The 26,310-nt window shown below is 42.8% G+C and overlaps 1 protein-coding gene and 1 long non-coding RNA gene across 3 annotated transcripts in view; one reads left to right on the plus strand and one right to left on the minus strand.

Moving 5' to 3' along the window:
* rerg (RAS-like, estrogen-regulated, growth inhibitor) overlaps positions 1-21,493 on the minus strand; it is a 50,713-nt gene extending 29,220 nt beyond the window's left edge. Inside the window, exons 1-2 of one of the 2 annotated variants that reach the window (XM_004553858.4) lie at positions 21,279-21,493; positions 8,864-9,011 (exon numbers count right to left, since the gene is read on the minus strand). In XM_004553858.4, the coding sequence (XP_004553915.1) occupies positions 8,864-8,924 (61 nt within the window). In that variant the 5' untranslated portion in view covers positions 8,925-9,011; positions 21,279-21,493. The other variant, XM_004553859.4, reaches the window with a different exon arrangement.
* Positions 15,878-20,119, plus strand: LOC143413206 (uncharacterized). Its single transcript, XR_013093821.1, has 3 exons — positions 15,878-15,984; positions 16,569-16,722; positions 19,372-20,119. It is a non-coding gene; the product is annotated as an uncharacterized LOC143413206 (long non-coding RNA).
* Positions 21,494-26,310: the final 4,817 nt, after the last annotated feature.

Genomic DNA, 26,310 nt, shown 5'->3' on the forward strand with positions numbered 1-26,310 from the left:
AGAAAAATACTTCCTGCCCATTTTAAAAGGTAATTAACGTCCTCACCTTTAACCTGCAATCCTTCCAATCAGTGTCCAACTTTAGCAAAGAACCAAGTGGAGATCCTGCTGATAATCTGATACATGTCAGCTACATAACGGCATCCAAATCCAATCACTCATGCAATTGTGTCCGGATTAGAGATGGCACGATACCACTTTTTTATGTCCGATACCGATATCATAAATTTGGATATCTGCCGATACCGATATGAATCCGATATAGTCCATATTTCTGTAAAGTTATTTATTTCATATTCTGTATAGTTTTTCATATTTATATCCTGTTCATAGCCTGTACATAGCTTGTACTCACTACAGCCTGTACATACTTATAGTTATAGCATATTCACAACATACTTCATACCGTGTACATTATAACATACCATAATAGACCCATTTCTGTAATATACTTACATATCTATACTATTGCTAATATATATTGTAATATATCTATATCACTAAAGCACTTCTGGATGGATGCAAACTGCATTTCGTTGCCCTGTACCTGTGCATGTGCAATGACAATAAAGTTGAATTCTATTCTATTCTATTCTATAGTGTTTTTTAATCAACAAAACTGTTTTTTAAATATCTTGCTGCATTTTGTATAAGTTCATACTCAAGTTTAAAACAACAACTACACTAAAGCTATTCTGTTATACCTGTATGCAAAAAAAAAATATTTCATAGTTCAGCAATACTGATCAATCTAATAAACTTAAACCTACACCATCCTCCCTATTCTGGTATTTTAAAGAGTACTTAGCATATATATTAAGCAACCTAACTAATAGAGTTCCAACTCCCAGCAACAATAAAAATAAATAAATAAAAAATAGGGAACCACCCCTCACGCTCCACCTCATGATGCTTAATCGACGTAATCAACCTTAATTTGATGCAGTGTGAAAAAAAAATGCACAGAAATCAATTATTTTTCAAGAAATATTAAATAGATTCAACATCTTTCTTCAACAAAATTGCAGACTGCACAGATGGTACCTTCCCAAAGGAAAAAGTACTATAGCTTACTAGGGTATATATATTAGACTTAATAGTCACTATATACAGTAATTGACTTCTATTCATTTTACATCAAATTAAAACTTTGGGTGTCAGATAATTATTTATTAAAAGCTAGACATTTTAAATGAGAATAAGAAAGAAAAGTATGTCTTTGCCCCCTTTTCCCTGTTAATGCCCTATCGGCCCCCCTGGCTAAACTTTGCTAGATCCGCCCCTGCACAGTTACCAGTGTCAGCTACGTAGAAAAAGATCCTGGAGTAGAAAGTAATATTAAATAAATTCTAACAACAGCTGATCAAGCTTAAACGTGCTGCTGTTGTTCAGCCGCTGGTTTCCTCTTTCTGGTGCAAAGTGGGCCAAAAACAAACCAGAGTCACGGACTCCCGACAGAAAAGCCGATCAGCTGATCGTTAAGCAGCTTCATGATTGAAGTAGCAGCCAGAAGAGGCAGTCGCTTGTTAAGCTTAACGCAGGAATGCTTTACAAACATTCAGAGATGGACTTACACACTTGCTTTACTTCTCTCGGGATAACTTTATCGGAGATGAAATGCCGGGTTGCTAGCGAAGCTCCACATGCTATCCAGACCACCGACAGGTCCCGCATGCCACAGCCGCTCTATCACGTGATGCATACTGCTCCGACGTGCTAACGTTCTGAGGTGAGTTACGGCGTGTTGCAAGTTTTGTGAGGTGCTTTCGTGATATTTAATGGATCGGATTACATTTTTTATTTTTCTCCGATATCCGATCCAGTAATTTAGGTCAGTATCGGACCGATACCGATACGTAATATCGGATCGGTCCATCTCTAGTCCGGATGCATCTTTTTTTCCCCTCTCTCAAGCAATGATCAGCTGATCCTGATCAAAGAGAAGAACACAAACGGCTGTCGTTTCTTTCCGTTGGCTTCTGCCTGGAAAATGTCTATAATGCATGAAAAAGAGTCGAATGCTAGTGTTTTAAAATCACCTCAATCAGGGCAATCACTAAAGAACAACCTGACTCTTGGCAGTCACTTGCTTTTTTTTTCCTTTCATTTGGACCTTTTGTTTCTTGCCATCTGCTAAGAGCCCAAGATTTACCTCTTTTAGCTCTGTTTTGGTCTCCACGTATGAAATTGTGCATTAAGGCGCCATACTCATTTTCTACTTCAATCATATTCCAGGAACACAACAGTGCAGACTTATTAATCTGACATACTGTGAGAAATTAAATTCATGCATTATTTACTGGACGTTCCTGCTGTCTGGTGATCTTGATAACTTTTTTTAAGCACCTGACCTCGGCTGCATGTTCGTGAGCACCTACTTGACTTTTCACCTAAACACAGAGAGGACTGGCTTGCTGAGCGAATAAGCCAAATTTAAAAGAATAAAGCCTTGAAATTTGATCAACTCTTATGTAACATATTCAAGTGCATAAAAGTCACTTAGCGCTTTGCACAGCACATCACTCACACTCTAAAAGCCATTTGGGAACCTTTTCAGATCTCTTATCTAAAACCAGTCAAATCTACTTCCGACCCACTGATTAGAGCACTTGTTCTGGGGCATAATGCAGTCTATGAGTCACACCATATGGCTGCTCACCAGGTCCGGTACGGAGAAAGCAATCAGGAGGAGTCAAATATCCAGTCAGCTTCACAGCTTTGGGCTCTGTCAGCTGTCAAAGGCTGAGGATGTGCCTGGAAGCTCGAGCAGCAGGACAGGCAATTTGCGCTCTTCTGCTTCTGCACCCTCGGAAATAGCTTGACTGTGCAATGTGAGGAGGTACACACAAGCATTGTTGATGGATGTCAAATAACTGGTGAGTTATTTGATCACTCTCCAGGTATTTCATTTCACCCAGCAGGAATCACAAGCAGTTGATTTTGGGAGCAGCATGGCCGCTGCAGTCAGAACGTTTGACTGTGCCATCTTTCACCAGGTTTGTTTCAAAATCAGATCACACTGTAAAGTCAAACTCATTTTCTTCATTAGAGATTATATTACTGTAAGTGTTACAACATCTCATCCATATTTTGTTTTTCTGCAAAACGAAAACGATACCAAATAATCTTTTTACAGTAGTTTTTCACAGTAGAGTCCAGTAGTGTCTTGTTTTTGTGGCCTCGTCTCCCCTGTCCGCCCTCTGAATGTCTGTTTACATCTCCAGACCATACATCAGGCTGATCCACGGTCCTCTTCTTGGCATTGAATGTGGTAAGCAAGTGGTATTTCAGAAGCAGACACATTTTAGCTCACTCCTTTGTTTTTGTTCTGCTGTCTGGCTGTCAGACAGGCCAGTGAGAGGGGGGGAAGGCGGCATGTTTGAGGAGTGATGAGACAAGAGTTTTTACGAGCTGGCGCTTCACACGCCTTGAAGTTAACTTTCCGAAAGAATTTCCAGAGAAGTTTCAAAGCACATTTCCCTCTGTTAATGTGAATGCTGTATAAACAGACAGAATCAGTGAAAGCCAGCCTGTGAAAAACACTTTCTTACAGTTATTTTTGTTTATTAGTAATTACTGTCAGCACATTCACAGCAGAAGGAACAGAGCACACACGATCAGCTTATGAAGATGACAAAGGCAACAATACTAGTAAACATCATTTTAGTACTAACGTTGCTTTTTATATGTGGACTGAAACATTTAAGCTACACTAGGCTGAAGTCACAACAATGAACACCTCAAGGCACTTTATATTGTAACGTTAAGACCCTACGATTATACACCAACAATCAGATGACCCCTATGAGCAAGCACTTGGCAACAGTGGAAAGGAAAAACTCCCTTTTCACAAGAAGAAAGCTCTGGCAGAATGAGACTCAAGGAGGAGGACAGGACAACAGACACCTATGAAGAGAAGCCAGTGTGGGAGAAATCTGCTCTCTCTTTCTAGTCCCAGTACTCCCACTCCAGCCTTTTGGATCAGTTGAAGGCTTCTCAGGGAGTTTCTTTTAGAACCACCTGATAATAATGAATTACAATAGTCCAGTCTAGAAGCAATAAATGCTTGAACTAGTTTTCACCGTTTCACTCTGAGACTTTCCAAATTTTGAAAGAAAGGCAGGAACATATCAGAAATTACTTCAGGATTCCTCACAGTGTTACTGGGGATACCATGTTTCTAAAACTTTAGGGCAGAGTACAGTAACCTCAGTTTTATCTAAACTTAGCGACATGGATAGAAAAAGCTGAGTATCATTGGCATAGCAATGAAAATGTACGATACGCCTTTTAATAATACTGCCTAAGGCACAGGTGTCAAACTCCAGGTCATTGTAAAGAAATGTAATGTAATGAAATGTAATACTGGCAAATAAGAGCAGTTTCAACTAGAGATGGACCGATCCGATATTACATATCGGTATCGGTCAGATACTGACATAAATTACTGGATCGGATATCGGAGAGAAATAAAAAAAATGTAATCCGATCCATTAAATATCAAAAAAGCACCTCACAAAACTTGCGACACGGCTCCGACAGTCTCGGTCGTTGTGTCCTTGGGCAAGACACTTCACCCGTTGCCTGCTGGTGGTGGTCAGAGGGCCCGGTGGCGCCAGTGTCCGGCAGCCTCGCCTCTGTCAGTGCGCCCCAGGGCGGCTGTGGCTACAATGTAGCTGCCATCACCAGTGTGTGAATGTGTGTGTGAATGTGTGTGTGAATGGGTGGATGTGTAAAGCGCTTTGGGGTCCTTAAGGACTAGGCCATTTACCATTTAACTCGGCACATAACCGTAGCACGTCGAAGCAGTACGCGTCACGTGATAGAGCGGCTGTGGCGTGCGGGACCTGTCAGCGGTCTTCCGATTACAAGGCAAACGCCCAACTCTTGAGCCACGATGGTAAGGCTCAAAAAATGTTAATATGAATCCCAGGAAAAGGTCCTCTCTGTAATATTCTAAAATTTATTATAACTGTAACAATCTGTCAGTGTGTGCAATAAAGATCCTGGAAGTCATTTCTGCTGTGAGTCCTCTCTCTATACAATAGAGCTGTTGAAAGATGGCGAGGCAGCAGAGGGAGAAAGTGCCTCTACGCTCAGATATTGACTGATGTTCTCTGCAGTGTTAAACATAATAATCTGCTGCTGTATTTTTCCTAATACAGCATGTATTAAAAGTCAGAAATAGCTCATGGAACAGAATATTTACTTGATGTGCAGCACTCTGACAAAACTACTGAAAAGCCTTGCTGCAGAGGAGCTAAGAGAGCTCACAGCATCTGCTGTGTGTGTGTGTGTAGTAGGCACAGCAATTGGATAAATGGGTCTTATTTTCTCACTCCACTCCGCTCTACGTCTGCTGAGTCAATAAACCAAAAGACTGCAAACTGCTAGAAGAGCCAGACTTAACACACTCAGCTCTTTATTAGAGCTAGAGCTCTCTGCAGGAGTCCAAGTCAGACCCTCACAGGGAGCCTGGCACCCTGGAACCCCATCAAACAATTTTGAGACACCCCAGAGGTCTGCTGCTGATCATTCAGAATAATCACAGCTAAAGTGAAAATACCACCGGTACTGCTGTCCAAAGTAAAGATGAAACACTGATACCCGACATTTTTTTCCAAGTTAAACTAAGTATCAGAAATCTAAAGTGTTTGGAATCAGAAGGAACATTTAACACTCAAGGACTGCAAATTGTTCAAGGTTTTCGTCGGTTGAATTGATAGCAATTTGAACAAACCTGACAAAACATGCAAACAAACAAAAATGCAGCTCAAAGATGGAATTTAGTGTTCTGAAAGAGATTTATGAAGTTCACAGTGTGCCTCCAAAACAACATATTAAATCTGCTTAACGTTGTTATTTTGCTTTTCCTCCCTGTTACAATGTGCGCGCAGGGGGAGTGTAATTTATTGCCCAAATGCAGATGTTTTCCCACTGAGAAGCAACCTGATTGATCTGATAGCATCTGCCAGTTTCCAGTGAAGGCCTATGTTTAGATGAGAGCTGCTCATTGCTGAAAGGATCACCAGGGCTACACGAAGCATCAGATGTGGCAACAATGCCTGTTATGCTGTGCTCTGTTTTTGTACATTAAAATAAAGCAAAAGGGAGACATGCTGGTGACACGAGGATCAGGCAAATACAAAGCTGCAGCTGTCCACGTGAAGATCAAATGTCCATGTGAGAGAGGAAGAAACCTTTCATTGAGCAAGTGGCTTTGTCACCAGAAGAAGGAGCATCAGTCTCATTGTTCTCAAGCTTGTTACAATTTTCTGTTCTTCTACACTTTAGACAACAACTTAGGAGACGAGCACTCCACCAAAACTCTGGAAAAGGCCTGTGAGAAAGTTCTATAGCTCAGTCCTCGCTGAAATATTCCCCTTATCAGACTCCTTGAGAAGTTTTTCACAGACACTCCGTCTGAAAGGATGAAACCAACTGACTTCAGTGAGCTGTGACTTCTCTTTCAGAGTTATAATGAGCTGCAGTTGTACTGATATCTTGAGTAAACCACTGACTGGCCAGAATGACATAATGTATGTTGTTCTCAGCTGACTGCAGGTTTTATGTGCAACAAGTTAAAAACATTTGAAACATGAAAAAAGAAAAAAAACTATCTGCAATACACCATCAACTGCACTTTGATTTTAGTACAAATGACAAATGCTAACCCACTCAATAAGAATCAGTGTAAATAGAAACCATGAGGCATGTGAGGCCCAGAGACTAATCAGCCAGAGCACAGAGCAACCTCTGGTCGCTGAGGAACAATGTGTGTCCTCTGACAAGTTGCTAAAGGTTGTTGGAGGTAGCTGTGGAACTGGTTTTTAAACCCCATTCGATAGGTCTAGAGCCTGGTTAGTGGCCTGCGGTTACTAGGGTTACTAAGTGTACTCTGCAACTGGCTGGCATGTGGTTGCTGGAGGTTGCTGGTAGCCACTAGAGTGTAAAGAGGTATATGGTGCTGAATCAAAAACCGGCTCAGCTCACCAAGCAGAAAGTTTGAAAAATGCAACGCAAACTAAAACAGAAAGTTTGCCTACAAAGTTAAAGTTGCACCCAAGCCCCAGTGTTTTCTCTTTGTGTTGGTTGCAGTGTTAAGGCCCAACATTTTCTCTGCAGGTGATTGTTCTCAACATTCATAAAGCTAAATGCTCCATTCCTGCAGACACCTGGAAATTGCATGGAGGTTGCAGACGTAACTGTTGCAATCTGCTGACGAAAGCAAATACAGGGAGGTTTTGGTGCATTGGAGGAAACCTCCAGCAACCACTCGCCAACTATTCAGGGAATATGGATTTTTCTCTAGCAAGCTGAGGTTGCAAGGGGGTCACTGACCAGCCTCATTTGAGCCACTGTTTGTTCCAAACACAGATGTGTTAGCATGGCTACAGACTTTGCAGCCTAGTCTGATGGCAAGGCGAGAAATAATCACAAAATTGCTACAAATAAAGAGGTTTTTTTTTTCTTTAAAGTTTGGACAACTTTAGTTTTAAAACTAAAAGACACATTTTTGTGCCTGTACCACTTAGGTTCTAATGAGTAAAAATATAAATACTGTAAGTCCTGAGTGTCTGAAGGCAGTTTCTATTGAAACTCCTGTCTGAAAGCACAGGGACAGCTGTAACTTGCGATTCATTGGGACATAAAGATTGCATGGTCATGGCTTTCTATCCAGGCACAGGACTCAATATATTACATCTTGCAAGCATTTCACAAACTGCTGTGAAATTTTTTTTTGTACTATTTTATCTGTTTCCATCAGCTTTTTCACACGTATTTTGACAGTTGTGTGACGGTCAAAATACGTGTGAAACACTGCAGGAAATAATCAGCAGTAACCGTTTGCAGCAGTTGGAAAGGTTATCAGTGAGGTGCTTTTTGTTTTGTTTTTTTCTTAGAGAAAATGAGCAGTGACATGTTCATACATTAAAGACAGAAGCCGGAACACTAATCTTATTTCCAGAAGTTAAAACAGAAAGTCGCAGTAAAAGACGGGAACTGCAGCAGTGTGATTGACACGGACAGATGTCAGCTCCCTGATATATATTTTTTTGCAGGGGGGGATAAAAACTTGATGAAATGATGAGCTTCCAGCACCAACATCACACTTTTTAGTTCATGGAAAGAAGCAGCAGATTCAAGCTTCAAGGTATGTTGTGAAGAAGAACCCAGACTTACGTCAGATGCCATCATCCTCACTGACGTGCTTCAGAGCTTCACTCCTTCCACCTGGGGGCTATGAGCCTCTCAGTCGTTATACTTCTCAGTGCAGCACTTGAATTGACCTCCAACGACATTTTAATGGCCTCCTTTAACAAAGAGGAGATCCCGCCAAGGCCTGTTTTCCAACATCTGATTGCTACATAGAAGCAATCAGGCTTGATTTGCCGCCAACGGGAAACACATGGTCTGTTTTATTGCAGAGAAAACGTACACGGTGCCAGCTGAGTGTGAGTGGCTGCAGCTTATGGAGGAAAGCTGAAACCAGATGATAATGACTCAACTTACTTATCTGTGGGAATGAAGGCTTTTAAGCCAGACCGATAACAACCACCTACTGCATTGGTGACAATGCAAACAAAGTCAGTATGATTTTTATAGCAAGCATAAAAATCCTGAAGGGATGATGGAGGGAAAACACTGGAAAGCACAAACTATGAAGACACAATATGGCAACATTAATGAGGCGGAAGGAGATTGGGAACAAAAACCACATTTATGCACCTAGTCCTATGGTGAAGTTGTTTAATATATTAGTTTGAGCCACTCGAAGAACTAAAAGTGTGCGCACAGTAAAACAGTCCTTTGTTAGAGCTCGAATGTACACAAACACACACAAGCACACACTGATGTTTACCTGACTTTCCCACCCCGGCTCTGCCGAAGACGGCCAGCTTCACCTCCGGGCTTTTGGCCATGACAGCAGCTGTGACGAGAGAAGCTCAGCGAGCCAGTCAGTGATCTCCGAGGTCAGCCCCAAACATCCTCCATCCAGGAAGCAGCGTCTGAGGAGACGAGGTAATGCGTCTACGTTTAGCTCCACGAAACATTCACGAAACATTTCCACCATCAGAAGTGAGTCACAGAGAAAGTGTTCAAGGAAGCAAGCAGAAGTAGCAGACTATGACTGAATGTGATGAAAAGGAAATAAATAGTTTTAGCAAATAAAATGAAATAATTCATACGTCAGTGTCACATCACTAGTTGCAAATAAATATAAAAACCTGATTTTATGTGGACACGGTTGCATAGATAACATGAAGATTGAGATGCTAGCAGCTCTTTTAAGAAGATGGCCACAAATTCAGGACCAAAGCATTTTCTCTCTTCCTTTTTTTTTTGCAATTTTTGGTACTGAAAGGATCAAGTTCAGTCTAAAAATGAGTTCATTGTGTACAGGTTAAAGAAAATATCAGTAGAAAGGCTGATTCACTTACTCAAGAAATGAATGAAACGATGTGGAAATATGTCAGCTCTCAGTGGAAAAGAATCATGCGAGATTTCTACACTGATATGGACTTTGTAATGTGTTAGAAATGAAAAGATGCCACATCGTTTGATGGAAATGAAAATGATCAACATGCAGAGAGAGGGCTGAATTCAAAAGTCAAAGTGAAAGTGAAAAAAAGGAGAATACCAGGAAAGGAGATACCAGCTTTAAAACACTTTATTAATCCATCAGCAGTCACTGAGGATGAAATGCACACTGCAACCTTCCTGCAGCTGTCATCTGTCTATGGAGCTTTAATCATCTGAAGGTGATGGCCCTCACACACCTCTCACTGTACCTCCACAGGAGAGAACCGATACAAATCACAAACCCACAAATCAGTGAGTTTTCCATTTCCAACAACATAGTGAAGTGAATGTTGGACAGTCATGTCCATCTTTTTTTTAGGCTGTTGATCTACCCAGGCTATGGTTTTTTATGTTGGTGCATGAAAAATGTGAAGTGAAAAAGACAGGAGAGAGAGGGGGAGAACACCGAGATCTGAAATCATCCATTCAAAAGAAAACACCAGTACAGCCAGATGAAACAGCCACACACCCGTCTGTTTAATAAGAAAACAAGCAGCTGTGGCGCTGTCTCTCCTGGTAATTGACTCTAAAGTTCTGGCCTGATCACTCTGTTTTTCTCCTGGATTCCACTCGGACCTTTAACCTGAGAACAAACAGATACTGACAAGGCTTTAATTCAAATCTTAGCTTGATGACTTCACAGCAATCCTGGGACAAACTAGCTGGAGACTGCTGTGTTTCCCATTAGCACCAATGCTGACAGAGAGAATGTAACACCCCAGGTCTATGTGGGGAGTCATGCTGTGTTTGGCTGGGCAGCTGCAGCTAAAGATAATTTTCATTTTTTCTCACTGCGCTGCAGTTTAGCGACGATGCGTGCAGAAAAACATACAGCTTAGTCACAAATCTACTTAGGAAGCAAAGTTGTCGACATTATCTGTTTGCAAATCCTTTATTCTAATGTGCTGCAGTGCAGAGGTGCAGCTTGTCAACCACAAGCCACAGTTAAAGGTGCAGTAGGTGGGAAGGGGCTACCTTTATTTTTCAGCCTGTCTGTCTTTGGACACTTCAACACATGGACGCTGAAGTAATCACTATTCCTGTATACCTGCCACCCGTGCAATGATACTCAAAGTAAGATCTTGGCTTGCTGTAGGAACCAAGATCTCCAGCTCTCAGTCACCTGATGCCAGTGATCAGGAGGAGTGACGCCTCAGTTAATCCTGCTGTGTGTTAGTCAGCTTTGATACAACATGAGGTGAAAAAACTCTGGCAAGTGACAGTCTCCCCAGTTACTCAAAGGTCAGACTGTGCCATGCTCAGAGAAAGTGTAATAAGCCAAGAGCTACATCTCAGACTCTACGGGCCTCAGTCAGCATGTTGAATGTTAAAGTCCATGACAGTAGAATTAGAAAAACACTGAGCAAGTGTGGCTTTTTTGGAAGGTTTTACGGAACATAGGGTCAGAACATGTCAACACAGCTTAGTTTGCAAACTTCGATCTGAACAAATCATAAGGCTTATGGATCAGTGGCGTTGGGACACATGAAACTAAAGTGGTAATAATTCAATTCAATTTTATTTATACAGCGTGAAATCACAGCAACAATCACCTCAAGGCGCTTTATATTGTAAGATAGACGCTACAATAATACATACAGAGAAAAACCCAACAATTATATGACCCCCTATGAGCAAGCACTTTGGCGACAGTGGGAAGGAAAAACTCCCTTTTAACAGGAAGAAACCTCTGGCAGAACCAGGCTCAGGGAGGGGCGGGGCCATCTGCTGTGATTGGTTGGGGTGAGAGAAGGAAGACAGGATAAAAGACATGCTGTGGAAGAGAGACGGAGGTTAATAACAGATATGATTCAATGCAGAGAGGTCTGTTAACACATAGTGAGTGAAGAAGAAACACCTAGTGCATCATGGGAATCGCCGAGCAGCCTACACCTATTGCAGCATAACTAAGGGAGGATTCAGGGTCACCTGGTCCAGCCCTAACTATATGCTTTAGCAAAAAGGAAAGTTTGAAGCCTAATCTTGAAAGTAGAGATAGTGTCTGTCTCCTGAATCCAAACTGGAAGCTGGTTCCACAGAAGAGGAGCCTGAAAACTGAAGGCTCTGCCTCCCATTCTACTTTTAAATACTCTAGGAACAACAAGTAGGCCTGCAGTGCGAGAGCGAAGTGCTCTAATAGGGTGATATGGTACTACAAGGTACTGCAATAATATTGCACAGCACCACAATTAGCAAGAAACACAAAGATCTCATGCCAGGTGTCCAGCACGGTGGTGGAGGGGTGATGATTTGAGCTTGTTCTGCACCTACAAGACCTGGGCACCTTGCAGTCCCCGAGCCACCCACGAACTCCTCCGTACACCAAGTATACGAGAGTCAAATGTGTGGCCAACAGCTAAACCCTGGATCATGCAATACGACAATGATCCCAAGCAGAGCAGCAAATCTACAACAGAATGATGTTGAACAGGCAGATGTCAAGAGACAACAGTAATTTGTTCTGTGAATTATTTTTAAATGTACACTCTAATTTAACACCACATAACTTTGCCGTTCAATAATTAAGACAGCCATTTATAGCGTGCTGAAGTTTGTCAGCCAAGTTTTTGAACAGATTTATCGTCAGTCACCGTTGTGTACATTACATGAAGCACAGACTGGACTGGACTTCTCGCTCTTTGTTGGCTGAAATGAGCTACAGCAGGAAAATGAGAGAAAGCTGAAACCGGATCACACGTTCGTGTGCCCAGTTAAATAAAAGCTGTGCTTGGTTAATATGTTGCTGGCACTGACACACACCCAACTTCACACTGGCTGAAATTATTAAGTGGCCAGCATCCAGTTTTCTTCTCCTTTACTCCAGGCAGACGCTTAAACACACACATATGTTTTAAACTAACCTTTTCCCCTTCATAGCAACACACATATGTCTATATATGGTGTGACAGCGTGCCACTCTGTGTGACCCAAGTGGAGATCGATCATCTGTCTACGTCTCCTACTCGGCGGGTGGTGTCACGGCAGCTGCCAGCATCTTTAAATATTTGTTTCGGTCATTGCTGATGTGGCTCCGATAACCACACAGCACAGTCAAAGCAGTGAGCAAAACCGCTGCTGTAATAGCAATAATGACGTTGTGTTCTGTCCTCCCAGCTAAGTTTGTGGTGTTTGGCAGTTTCGAGGACAAAGATGAATGACTGAGTTTAACCCTGAGTGGCATTCTCCCACTGTTCAAGTTTGAAACGTGTCATTACATCTCCAACCAATATTAATATCACTGCCTCGGTGATGCAACCTTTATTTCCTGAGTGCTTAGAATGAATGAAACTGCCACATTTAAACAGTCATTAAGGCTGGGTCTAAAATCAAGTCACAGACTCCCATGTCTTTAAGACAGAGGAAGCATGTTTACAACCTGGTTTAAAACAAACAGTATAGGGGTACATTTTTCACATGACCCACCCAATTAAATGCTATTAAGGCTTAAAGTTCTGATTAAGTGTGTGGCTGCTTTTAGAGACAGGCCAGTTCATCTTGTTTAGTCTTTGTTTTAAAGGACACTCTGAGCAGTTGGCTGGTTAGTTGCTCCAGTAAACAACGTGTCGACACAGCACTCACATCAAGGCTTTAAAACGGGACATGTCTGTGAAGGTTCTCAGTCATCCAGGTCATCGTAGTCAAAGGAGCTTGCAAAGAAAAGCGTCTGGACTTCTTTAAGTTGCTTGAAGACGTTTCACCTCTCATCCGAGAAGCTTCTTCAGTTCTAAGGTCAAATGGTGGAGAGTCCCAGATATAAACCTAGTGGGAGTGACCCCCCACAGAGGGACAAAAGGACCCCCTGATGATCCTCTAATCGCCTGAGCCAAGGTGGGAAACTGGGTGTGGGTCCCAATCAGCCAGAGTTTCGGGTGTGTTCATTGTGAAACCTGGCCCCACCTTATCATGCGAATTCCTGAGGTCAGATGGCCCAGGATGTGAGTGGGCGTTAAGGCGTCTGGGAAGGGATCTCAAAACTGGATTATAGATGGCAGAGAGTTGGTGTCGTAAACCCCCGCCTCTGTTCAAAGATGGTCGCTCACAGTGGACATAGATGGCTTCTTTCACTCCTCTTTCAAACCATCTGTCCTCTCTGTCCAAAATGTGAACATTGGCATCCTCAAAGAGTGTCCTTTATCCTTAAGATGCAGATGGACTGCTGAGTCTTGTCCTGTGGAGGTGGCTCTTCTGTGTTGTGCCATGTGCTTGTGAAGTGGCTGTTTGGTCTCTCCAATGTCTGAGCATTCCTCACTGCACTGTACAGCATACACCACATTGCTAAGTTTGTGTTTTGGCGTTTTGTCTTTCGGGTGAACCAGTTTGTGTCTGAGCGTGTTGCTGGGTCTGAAATACACTGGGATGTCATGCTTGGAGAAAACTCTCCTGAGTTTCTCTGATACACCGGCTACATAGGGGATGACAATGTTGTTGCATCTGTCTTTCTTATCCTCCCTCGCTGGTGTCTGGTCTTCTTTTCTGTGCCTCTTTGCTGACTTTAAGAACGCCCATTTAGGATAGCCGCACGTTTTGAGTGCTTCCTTTACATGTGTGTGTTCCTTCTTTTTCCCTTCAGGCTTAGAGGGAACATGTTCTGCCCGGTGGTGTAGGGTCCTAATTACTCCAAGTTTGTGTTCCAAAGGGTGATGGGAGTCAAAGAGGAGGTACTGGTCCGTGTGTGTGGGCTTCCGGTAAACTTCGATGTTGAGTTTGCCGTTCTCTTCAATGTGCACAGCGCAGTCCAGGAAAGGCAGACAGTTGTCCTTTGTGTCTTCCCTGGTGAACTTGATGTTTTTATACACAGCGTTGATGTGCGCAGTGAAGGATTCCACTTCTTGTGTCTTGATTTTGACCCAGGTGTCGTCCACATATCTGTACCAGTGGCTGGGTACTCTTCCTTTGAAAGAGCCAAGAGCAAAAACGGGACTTGACAAACCAGTGGGTGATACCACTGTAGCAACATCCATCTGTTTTGCCATCTATGTTGATAACGTGGTCGTCCTATGTATAGTAAATGGTGGAACCACAGTCTCTCCCCTCTGTCTATCCGACGCAGTAGGAAGCAAAAACATGGCATTGAAGACGAGCGTTCTAACCGAGGTTTTTTTTGTGAAACTGACAGCACGTACGCTTATCAGTGTAATCACAATCAAACGGCACTTAGATCCCACCTGTTAAACAAGCTCTGTAGAAGATCAGATATGAAATAACACTAGAAACTTATTTTGGCTACTCTGTTGCTCACAGGGTTTTACATAGTTCCACATATTTAAGTTGGGAGACTTTTTACAGTCTCATCGTGATCTCGCAGCAGGGATCTTTTGCATATTAGGTAAACACTATGATATGGAGCCATCAGATATGAAATTATACTAACAACCAAAAACAACTCCTGTCTGTTTAAAGACTCATCGCTTCCTTAGTTTGCTGTGTACCATAATATACCGCTCAAACACCGACATTTTTCCCATGGAGAGACTCACAAACCTCTACATGCTGTGCAACCACACCCTGCAGCGCAATGGCTGCCATTAGTTATCAGAATAAAACTCTTGGACCCGTTGTCAGAGCCCATGCCGGTGCAGTGGGTCCTGGATTCCTCGTGGTGCGCAACAATGCCCAGCTTCGTGTTCCTAGAGCAGAGTTAGGCAACTCCAGGCCTCGAGTGCCGGGGTCCTGCAGGTTTTAGATGTGTCCTTGATCCAGTACAGCTGATTCATCTTGATGCATTCTCAATCATCCAGGTAAGTAAATCTCCAAAAGTTGATTCTGTTCATCTGGACGTAGCGTTTTGTGGGAGAAACGTTTCGTCATCATCCAAGTGACGTCTTCAGTCTCAGCTGACTGCAGGTTTCAATCTTATAAACAGGACATTTGCATAATGACTGAAACCAGCCCACTGAAGGAACAATGGGCTGGGAGGTCAGTTCCTTAATCATAATTATGCAAATTCTCATGACCGTTGATCAACAACCACTGATGAATGGCCAGGAGTCCCATTCACAGAGAGTTGGGGAATGGCTGCAATCACAGCATTGTAAGATGCGAAAGATGTACCCTTAGGCCCCTCCTCGATTCAGAGATGGTCTTTCCCTTTTCACGTAAATGGCCTCCTTGGGGGTTAATCAGATACAGCTGATTCAAATTGCTAAATGACCTCTTCAGCATGTCTTGAAGTTCTCCAGAGGCCTGGTAACGAACTAATACTTGATTCAGGTGTGTTGATCAAGGGTGATAATTAAAACCTGCAGGACACCGGGCCTTGAGGCCTGGAGTTGTCCCCCCTGTCCTAGAGGATAAAGGAAGTGATACCACTGACGAACCCCCAAGTCTTTCTGACCAAAATTCAACAGAACACCTCTGGGATATTATATTTTGGTCATTCCAACGCTTCCAGGGTGAGAGGTAGGGTACACTGTGGACAGGTCGCCAGTCTTTGAAAGAGCTAACATAGAGAGACGGACATTCACTAATCTAATCTGAGCTATCTAATCTGTTTTGTTATTGGTGTCTATCTAACACCTGCATTATAAAAGTTTGAGGGGACATGAGTATCTACTGATACTGGAGTTAGCTGTGCACCAGACCTGCTGCTACTTCTGTAAAACACACCCTCTGTCTTCTAAAATGCTTATTCACTCCATCAAATGCTAGCTATAAGAATTAGTAACATCCATAACAACAGTGCTCTAAAGGGAGATAAAAGCTTCTCTTTTAGCTCCACGCACAGTGTTTACACTGACAGTAGATGCTAAAGGAAAAGTCTTCAGTCGAATGTAAACAGGACATGAAGGGAATATGTATGGCTGTTACAGCACTTTTTTTTCTGCCTTGTTTCTCACTTTTACGCTCGTGTTTGCTCTCCCTCTGTTTCCCATCTCGCACACATTGCTGTAACGACACAAAAACACACACACACACACACACACACACACACACACACACACACACACACACACACACACACACACACACACACACTGCTGCAGTGATCCCTTGCTCTCCCACGCAGCAGCAGGGAATCACCACTGAGAGGAAGAAGAGAAGCACAGAGACGTGTCTCCCTATCGACTCGGCCATTCGTCTTCCTGTTTTGCCTTTTATGGCCTCCACACCTGCTCCATCCTTCATCCAAACATACATGTATGTACACACACACACGCACACACCTCAGTCATGCAATGAAGTCACAGGATGATCTGCTTTAGTGAAGCTGAGGTGTCTCTCTATTTTACTCAACGCATGTAGAGCTTTTTTCTGACAGAGAACAAATTCCAGTGGCTGCCAAGACAAAAACAAATGATATGTTGTTTCAGCATGGATCCAAGGTCAAAGAAACATAGGATCAGCCAGAGAAAGGAAAAAAAACAACAACTATGAGCCAGGATAAGCACTACAAGTAAAGCAGGGATGCATTTTAAAGAGCAATTTTTCTCACATTCTGAAAGACCACGGCCTGTGTGTTTGCCACCTTTATGTGTCAAACGTGGTAATCACTATCAACTTCATCTCACCTGCATGCGGTACAGAGATAAGACAAGCTGTGACTAGCTTGGCTGACCTTAGCACTGCACTCGTCCAGCGCTAACAAAGGTGCATTTGCATGTTGTCTCTTGTAAATATGGAGCCTCCTCTTTTTCTTCTGCTCTTTTTAAAAAAAAAAAACCCGATAAAAACCTGGCTAGCTGAAGTCTGATACTGTTGTTGGATAACAAATCACTGCTTGAATCTGAAGATGGGGAAAATAAGAAGAGGGAAAGAAAGATCTCAGGATTTACTTCAACAAGTGAGTGTTTACCGTGACTGTAGTCTAGCTTAACTAGCATGCTGTAAAGACTAGTGAAAACTGTTGGCCCAACTTTTTCTAAAGTTAATAAAAATGATCTTTGGTTCAACTAGAAGTGCCAAAAATTCAGTTCCTTAAGGTATTTGCCCTCTGTGAGAAATTCATCCATCTGAATACAAGAGTTACAGATGTGTTTACTTTGACTGACAGGCAGCTACAGCCAGTAAGCGCCTGCCAGGCCTTACCGCCACCATCTGGAATTCTTGACCATGGTCGTACACAGATTTCCAGATCAGCCACCCTGTGCTACCCAAACCTGGCTGGGCAGAAATGTCCCCGGCAGTTCATTATATCTGCCAGGCTTCCAGTGTGTTATTATTTGTGCCATGTTGCTATTGTCTGTATTGTCTGTTGCCTATTGTGCAGTGTACATTGAGAGCAAAGAAGTAACCTGAGCCCAATTGTGTGTACACACATACTTGAGCGATAAAGTTCTGTACTGTTAGCAGACATGCGTGTCTGTTTGTCGCATATATACGGCTTATGAATGCATTTCTGCTGGTGTTGCTAGTCTTAACCAGCCGTCCCCAACCCATCAGGCGGGTCCGTGAGTGGTTTGGTACCAGGCCACAAGAGTTGAGGCTCGGGTGTGAAATTTATGATTTTCAGGGTTTTTATCGTTAACTCGGTTTCCCTGGGTCTTTTCCCGGATTTTAGGAGGACACTGCTAATAAAGTTACACAATTACACAGTGAATTTGTGTTTATTATTATATTTACAAAATACCACAGTTTTTGTCTTGGTCGTATCATTTTATTTTGTTGTATTTATCTGCGACACCTTACGGAGCCCTGCAGGGGACATGGAAGAAAAAAAAATTAAGACAGACTTTTGCGAGATCTCGCAAAACAAACTCGGGTTCTCGCAAAAGTTTTGCGAGATCTCGCAACATTCCAACAATGGCGGCAGCTACTTAGTTGTAATATTACTCTTTCTGGGTCACAAAATACACTTTTAAGATATTTTGAGGTGTGAATGTAGTTGTGTAAATGTCAGATACCTGCTCGGTTTACAAGACATCACAAATTTGCAAAAGTGCTCCGACGTTTTCGGAGATCTGACACCCACCATCTCGAAGCTAACGGGAGGTCGAGACCTACTACAGCCGGGAGGAACACCGCTTTCCCGGCACATCGTGCCTCGATCTCCTGGTCGGCTTCGAGCTGGCGGCCTCCGAAGAATGCGGCTAAAACTTTTGCGAGATCCCGAGTTTGTTTTGCGAGATCTTGCAAAAGTCCGTCTTAATTTTTTTTTTCTCCCATGTCCCCTGCGGGGCTCCGTAACACCTTAAAGGCCGGTCTGTGAAAATATTGTCTAACATTAAACTGACCCGTGGTGCAAAAGAGGTTGGGGACCGCTGGTCTTAACTAGCAACACTACCAGTCTTAACTAGCCAAAATGCTACCGTTGACGCATCACAGGAACTACGTCCATTTTATACATCTAGTTTATTACAGAAAAGGGTCTTTTTTCTTTGCTTTTTTTGGCTGGGTGGAATGACTTCATTCTCAGACAGTTTTTGAGCAACACATGGTAACGGCAATGCTTTAGGAATTCACAGCACCAGACTGTTTTTAAGCTAAGCTAAGCTAAGCTAAGGGTGTCCAGACTTCATAGGTACAAATGAGCGATCTCAGCTAACTCCCATCAGGAGACTAAATAAGTGAATTTCTGTATTTTCTACAACATTCCTTTAAATTGACTTTCAACGTTAATTAGAACATTCTTAACAAATCAACATAAAAGAGGCGAAAGACAAACTCGCTGTGTACGGCAAAGGTTAAAAACAGTCAGCACTAACTACAGCATGTGATTAGAAATGACTACAAGATTAGAAAGCAAATCCTGTGATCCTCATCAGACTGTGTCTTAATAAACTTTTCCATAATTGGCTACATAGCCAGTGCTGTCAGTGTTTCTGTGAAGCTGTTCTTGTTTACTTTCAGGAGAGGCAAAAACTTTAACAGAGAAATACAAAGAGTGATGATTGATGGACTCGATGCCCTCTGTCCAGGATGCAGCAGTGTGCTTATTTCGACACGTGGACCTCTGCTCTGCAGGGACTTCATCCAGACTGTCAAACTGGGCACGTGTATATATTTTTTTCCACTGTGTGCCCAGCTGGCCTTTTTGTAATTTTTACCCTGAGAAATGAATCTGGGTGGTGGTGCTGTGGTTGACTGAGATTACAGACCTCAGTGCTCCAAACCAAGGGAGGAGACCTGCTGCACCACAGGCTATAGAAAGACGGCAAACCGCAGGCCTGTCATCAGAATATACAGTGAAATGGTGCGCAGCCTCTGGAGGGAAATTAGTGGGGAAAATACTTCTGCAATGCCCTGACTCTAAGAAAACGTTTAAATTATATTTTTAGTTAAGTAAAAGCCGAAAAAAGACGCTAGATTTTCAGTAACGATCCAGACCAGGCTTTAATATTATACAAAAAATTCCAAAAATTTCTACCATATGGTGACACTGGAACACCAACCAGGGGTGACGGGTATCTGTCACATGATCATCATCCTGATACATAAATAGAAGAAGGAGTGGCTCAGTATAAAAGCAGAACTCTTCACAACTCTTCTAATAAATTTCATTCAAGTTAAAGTAAATAAGTTTGGCCTCATTTGACCTGTTAACAAATAAGTCAGTGTGTACTCTGAGATTTCCTTAGGAGCAACTTTAACATTGAACTTGATACCATGCAGAATGGCCCCATTCTGGACATCATGCTAATTTATATGTTAATGATATGTTGCTATTATCTATGAATTAGTGTTAACATTAAAGTGCATTGTAACTAGTTGCGGTGATTTTTTTCTTATAGGTTAACACGTGTTTATGTAATCATAATCTACTTGGAAGTTCAGTTCAAGGGATATTAAGTAGCAAAAACTGAGAGTATGTCGGTTGTACTTGTGTTTTTTAGTAAGTGCACCAGTTACAGTGCTTCATCAGAAGGCAGAGACTGTAGTGCTTCACAGCTCTGTTTACAAAAAGGACTATTATACAGTTATTTAAGCTATTATAAACACAATATAGCAACATTTATCTCTGTTTTAAATATAATGAGTACATGCATTTTATTTTTCATTATTATTATTACTATTTATTAATTAATTATTATTCTTATCTGGCCTTCAGTCCAGATTGAATTGATTGAAATTCAGTGCATAAGCAGTATATCAAAGCCACTCAGCATTTCCTTGCCCCTCTTCTTCTGCCCAGTTTGGCAGGCACCAGTGCTGGGCGACAGGACCCTAATTCCCATAAAGATTTGGCCTGTTCTGCAGTACTCGGGGCTGCCCATGAATGCGAATGGAGAAGGAGAAGGGAGAGTAACACGAAACTGCATATTCATAAAGACTGAACTCTTTTGGTTGTATTACAAAACTGGATTCTGGCTTTCTCTTTCATTGCTCCATTTTAATTTCCTAAATAACTGACTTGCAAGACTTTTCCAACTTGCAACACGTCACTAAGACCACAGACTAAATTACATTAAGCTATGGTTAAGGTTAATTTAAAGCAATCCCAGCAACACTTAGGATAGACTTTCCCCCCATGAGACTCAACCTCACCTCAGGAAACACGAGCTTCCTTAAAAGGATTCCCTCAGCTGCTAATATATCAGACCTCTTGGCCTGACCACAAGTCTGATCGCTTCCACGCCTCTATATTGCGGGGATTTCGCCTCACGAGAAAACACCGGCAGGGCGACTCACCGGTGACCGCTGAATTCAGTAGTAATTCCTCCGGTGATGAAATCAAGAGGACAGAAATGGGGGGAAAGAGAGGAAAACAAGAAAGAAAAAAGTTGACAGGTCCGATGATCGAAAATAATGTGTCTGACCTTCTGAGGTGCAGATGCGGACGCTGCGCACCTCTGGGCAGAGGGGGAGGTGAACACGGATAGGTGGATGGACGGGTGGATGGAAGAGGAGATCCTGTCCGGGCGGACCGAGCAGCAGCTCTGACGGGGATGAATGAATCCCAAAAACAGAGCCTCAGTGCAAATATATAGAGAGGAGCTGCTGGAGTTCCCGACACTCTGCTGCCTCTGACCGGGCTGATGCTGCGTGCCGCTGCATGAGCACAACGAGGGGGACAGCGGCCTCTGGTGGCGGGGAGCAATAACACAGGCTTCGAGATTCTAAAGGAAAATTCCACTATTTTCCAGTTCCTCTCTCATTTCGCCAAACCCCCTAAAGATTTCAAAGATCTCAAAACGTTAAACGATATTCTTCCAAACCGTCTATGTTAGATTTTTTTCCAGTGTTTTGGCGGCATTTAGGCAAATGACACGCACAACTTAAATGTGCTATGACATGTAAACACAGACACTTTTTCACTTTTATTAAACCCTGGCTGACTTTAAAAAGAGCACCACAGAAATGTACAGTGGACTAAAACGTGTTCAGACACAAAAACAAAGTGGGGAGTTTGTCTGTGAAGGTTCAGCCAGTTTCAAGCAACTTAAAACAGTCCAGATGCTTTTCTTTCCAAGCTCCTTAGACAAAAATGTGGAGTTATTTAAAACTTTAGACAATATAAATCATTAAACTGAGAAAAGCAAAATGATACTCGTGAAACTATATGCAGCAGAAAGCAGACAAAGAAAATATATACAGTCTGAGAACATGGCACCAAAACTGTATAGTCCAGTAGAGTCACGCTGCATACATCCAGCAGCCAGTTTATTATGTGTGCCTGTTCAGGTCAAACTGAGCATCACGATGGTGAAGAAAGATGATAGAATGTGTCGTGGCTGTTGATGCCAGACAGGCTGATTCTGCTTGGATTTTCCAGAACAATGATCTCTGTGGTTTACAGAAAATGGTATAAAGAAGTTGAGATATCCAGTGAGCTGTATTTTCCTGGGGGAAAATACCTTCCTGATGCCAAAGGTCAGTGGAGAATGGTCAGACTGCTTTGAGCCAATAGTGAGGCAACAGGAACCATTTGTTACCATCAAGGTGTGCAGAAGAGCAGCTCTAAGTGCACAACACAAAGTAAATGGGCTACAGCAGCAGAAGACCACACCAGGTGTCCTGATCCTCCGGTCCTCTCTAGAGCTCCGTTTGTTTTGGATGTTTTCTCTCCCTCTTCATTCCTCCTCCTGGTCCTGTTGAAAACACGCAGTTCTTTGAATCTTTGGGCTGAAGGAAGGACAATACTCGGTGTATAAATGCTCAATCAACAATCATTTATTTGCATACAATTCAACAATAAGAGCATTAGAACGTCCGGACGGGAGAGATGCTACCAGAGGGTCAGGCACATGTCTCAAAATGGTGACGGGTTGCTCAGCTTTTTATAGTCTCTAGTGGCCCCCAGCTAGTCGTAAAAGCCAAAACATCACATTTTTTCTCTGTTACAGCGCCTAAGTTATGACCTCGGCAGTTGTTTCTCTGCTTTCTGTAAGGTGGGGGTGTGGAATGTGGTCTGTCTATCTCCCCTGTCTTTAGACACAGAGTCTCCTGCTTACAACCTTCTCTTCATGATTCAACAATTAAGCATGTCAAGAAAACAGTGTAACACATTCCCAGCAGATCAAGGATACAGAGTGATGCACATTTATCTAATGAACTAATATGTGAATATGTTCTGTTAACTCAAAAGTATAATGAGAACTAAACTACATACAGATCACACACTCTATATTAAAGGGTATAATATGATCTACAGCAGTATTCTAATTCAACTACTTTGATTACATATATAAGGTAACATATAATAACAGAATAATATCACAGTCCCTGCCTCAATCTCCACGACTGCTCATCATCACTCACCTGCTGCATGATTGCTCTGCCACTACTTAAAGCCACGGCGGACTGTTGTTCATTGCTGGGTTGTTGTGCTTACCTTCGTTAGTGTAGTTCCAGCTCTCTTTGTGAATCTCCGAGTCTCATCGTGATTCCTGGTTTTTCCTAACGATCCTCAGGATCCCTGCCTGTTTCATGTGGACCCTGCTTGGATGAGTGTCAGTGAGTTTCAGCGTGGGAGTGGATTGAGTACGAGTGAGTCACAGACAGTGTGAAGAGGACTGTGGACGTGGACCCCTGCCCTGGACCTTCCCCTAGATTTCCTGGAGCCCGTGTCCCTTCATCAATTCAATTTTATTTATTTAGCACCAAATCACAACAAAAGTCACCTCAAGGCCCTTAAATATGTACATATGTGTATATATTTCACTTGGTGTTGTTGTAAATAAACCTCCCTTTACATGCACAGCTCTGAGTCCCGCATTTAAGTCCTGCCTGACCAGCCGTGACACCAGCCGCATGTTAGCTAACATCAGTCCATCAGACACTTTGATCCACAGCAGAACATTAAGAAAGCAATGAAATTATCCTCACTTTGCTGTGGATGTTATTGACCCACAGAGGGTTGACTCAGTGTACTGCTGCTTGTTAAAACTCTTAATTTGCAACAACCAAAGCACTGTTTTACTATTAGTTTGGGTCGTCATTGTAAAAACAGAAAAAAACTTTCTTGTGTGATACATTATGTCTGTCTGCTTTCATAAAATGCTACTTCAGCTAGTCCTGTATGAGCTCCTTCTTAGGGAGGACAGCGGCCTCTAGTGGCCACAAGTGATAACAAAGGTTCTGAGTTTATAAAGGGGAATCCCTACACCTGTTTCACACACCCTGCCCGGGATGAGGGGCTACAGGCAGTTTTTGGGGCACCGTCCCAGTTTGCTGCTGGTTTCGGGGGGAGCTGGATGTTCTGGTGTGGTCACTGACCCGCTCCCTTGGTTGCTTGGGGTGGCTAGGACCTCCTTGATGGGAGGGGCTCTGCCGGGTGGTTCTTGGGCACCTGTGGCCCTTTGACCCTGTTCTCGGACCAGGGCAGCCAGCCTCTAGCGGGGTCGACTACCTCTGGTCCTCTGGGACTCTCACCCCTTAGCTATGGGAAACCCATCTGGGCCCTTCCTGCTTCTTCTACTGGAATAGATGCGTGGATGACGCAGATGTGTGTTGGGGGCTTTGGATGGCATGTATCATATTCTGAGTGAGTGTTTAGTGTTTTTCCACCTTATTTACTTATAAATAAATAACTAAATAAATACGTTTTCAATTACTCTCTCCCCTTTATCTAAATCCCCCTAAAGTTTTCACCCAGCTATACCCAGTGAAAGCAACATCAGCAAAAGGGAACTCTAGAAGCCCGAGAAATATCAAGGGCTGAGGGGGGAGCTTGAGAAGATGTGGATGGTGAAGGCAACAGTACTAGTGTGATAACTGCAGCATCGGGGCAGCTACCCCCCAAATTGAGCCAGTGGCTCCAGCAGATCCCAGGAGTGATATCAGAGATCTCTGTCCAGAAGAGCGTAGTCCTGGGAACGGCAAAGATAATGCGCCAGGGCATGTGTATCCAGTACACTTTCCAGCCTAGGTCCCACATGCTACTCCTGGGATATGAGCAAGAGAGACAAAACTGAAGCTATATCAGCTCAGACATCATCTAGATTAACAAGGTTTGTGTCGGAACAATATGAGAACAGCATCCATTCCAAGCCTTGAGTTGGAGCAATACTCGAACAGCATATGGAAGAAGGACATCACCAGACCCTGACACGATTCATGCCTACTGGCTAAAGAAACTACCTGCACTCCATGAGTGTCTGGCAGCACATGCAGCACAACACTACATGCCTTTGCAACTTCAGGTTGGGGGTCTGACTCCCGACCAAGGCGTCTGAATCCAGTAAGGGTCCTTTTAGAGGTTTCAGAAAAACTGGAGAGGACTAAAGGAGAAGTGATGCATATTTATGGGACCCAAACACACTGTATGGCAGCATTTATTGAGAACACCTTGATGGCGATTATTTTATATTGTGTCACAATTAAAGAGGGTTGTTATTAGCTTCCGGAAATCAGCTTTAGTGTCGAAATCTAGTTTTCAGCTAATGTTTTTTTATTGATTTAAAACTTAAACTTCATCTTACTCTGTGTTGAGGGAAAGGGAACTACTGTAATTGTGCCTCTTTTTTGTTCCTGGATATTCATACATACAGAAAAAAAGACTTCAGGGGCATAAATACACATATACCATTGTGAAAATATTCTTTTTAACAAGAGAGAGGACAGTTCTCATAATGCTGGACACAAATGGAGAACTGATTCACTTGAGTCTGTTGGATCAGGAAATGTGACGACGCTGCACTTGTGGTCAACTAGACCACGAGTCACATGCCACTGTTCATCAACAACCCAGCCGTGCATTACAGAAGCACTTACGCCTTACTTAAACCTTTTTTTTAATTGTTTGCATGTTCAAATATTCTGTGTATTTTTGAGTGAACGGACTGTTGATGGCATTCTGTTTATCATTAATTATGATTTTATATCGTAACCATAGTCACGACACTTAACACTTTTCATGTTTGAGATTTGTGAACAGAGATTTGTCCTCACACCATCTTTCACCACCACTGCGGAGCAGCTTTCCGGCCGACTCCACACACACACACACACACACACACACACACACACACACACACACACACACACACACACACACACACACCTCTCCCTCCAGGCCCGGTGTCACTGAAATGGCTCCTCTGCAGTGGAGCCATTTACCACACCTCCGCCAAAATATTTAACAGAAAATATTCAGAGCAGCACTTTGATACTCACACGTTGGGACTTTGTTTCACTCAGAAACAAAGTCCTATAAATATGTTTTAAAACCCCCACACCTGTACTAATGAAGATGCTGGTGCACAACTACATTTTCTTCCTCTGAGTGGTGATTCCATGCTGCTACATAGGAGAGCAAGGGATCACTGAAGCTGTGTGTGTGTGCGTGCATTAAGGTGTTGAATAAATATGATTAAATATTAAGATTTTGTCAGAACCCTTATGTCATTG

This window comes from Maylandia zebra, linkage group LG17 (assembly GCF_041146795.1).
Source record: "Maylandia zebra isolate NMK-2024a linkage group LG17, Mzebra_GT3a, whole genome shotgun sequence".
Lineage (NCBI taxonomy): Eukaryota > Metazoa > Chordata > Actinopteri > Cichliformes > Cichlidae > Maylandia > Maylandia zebra.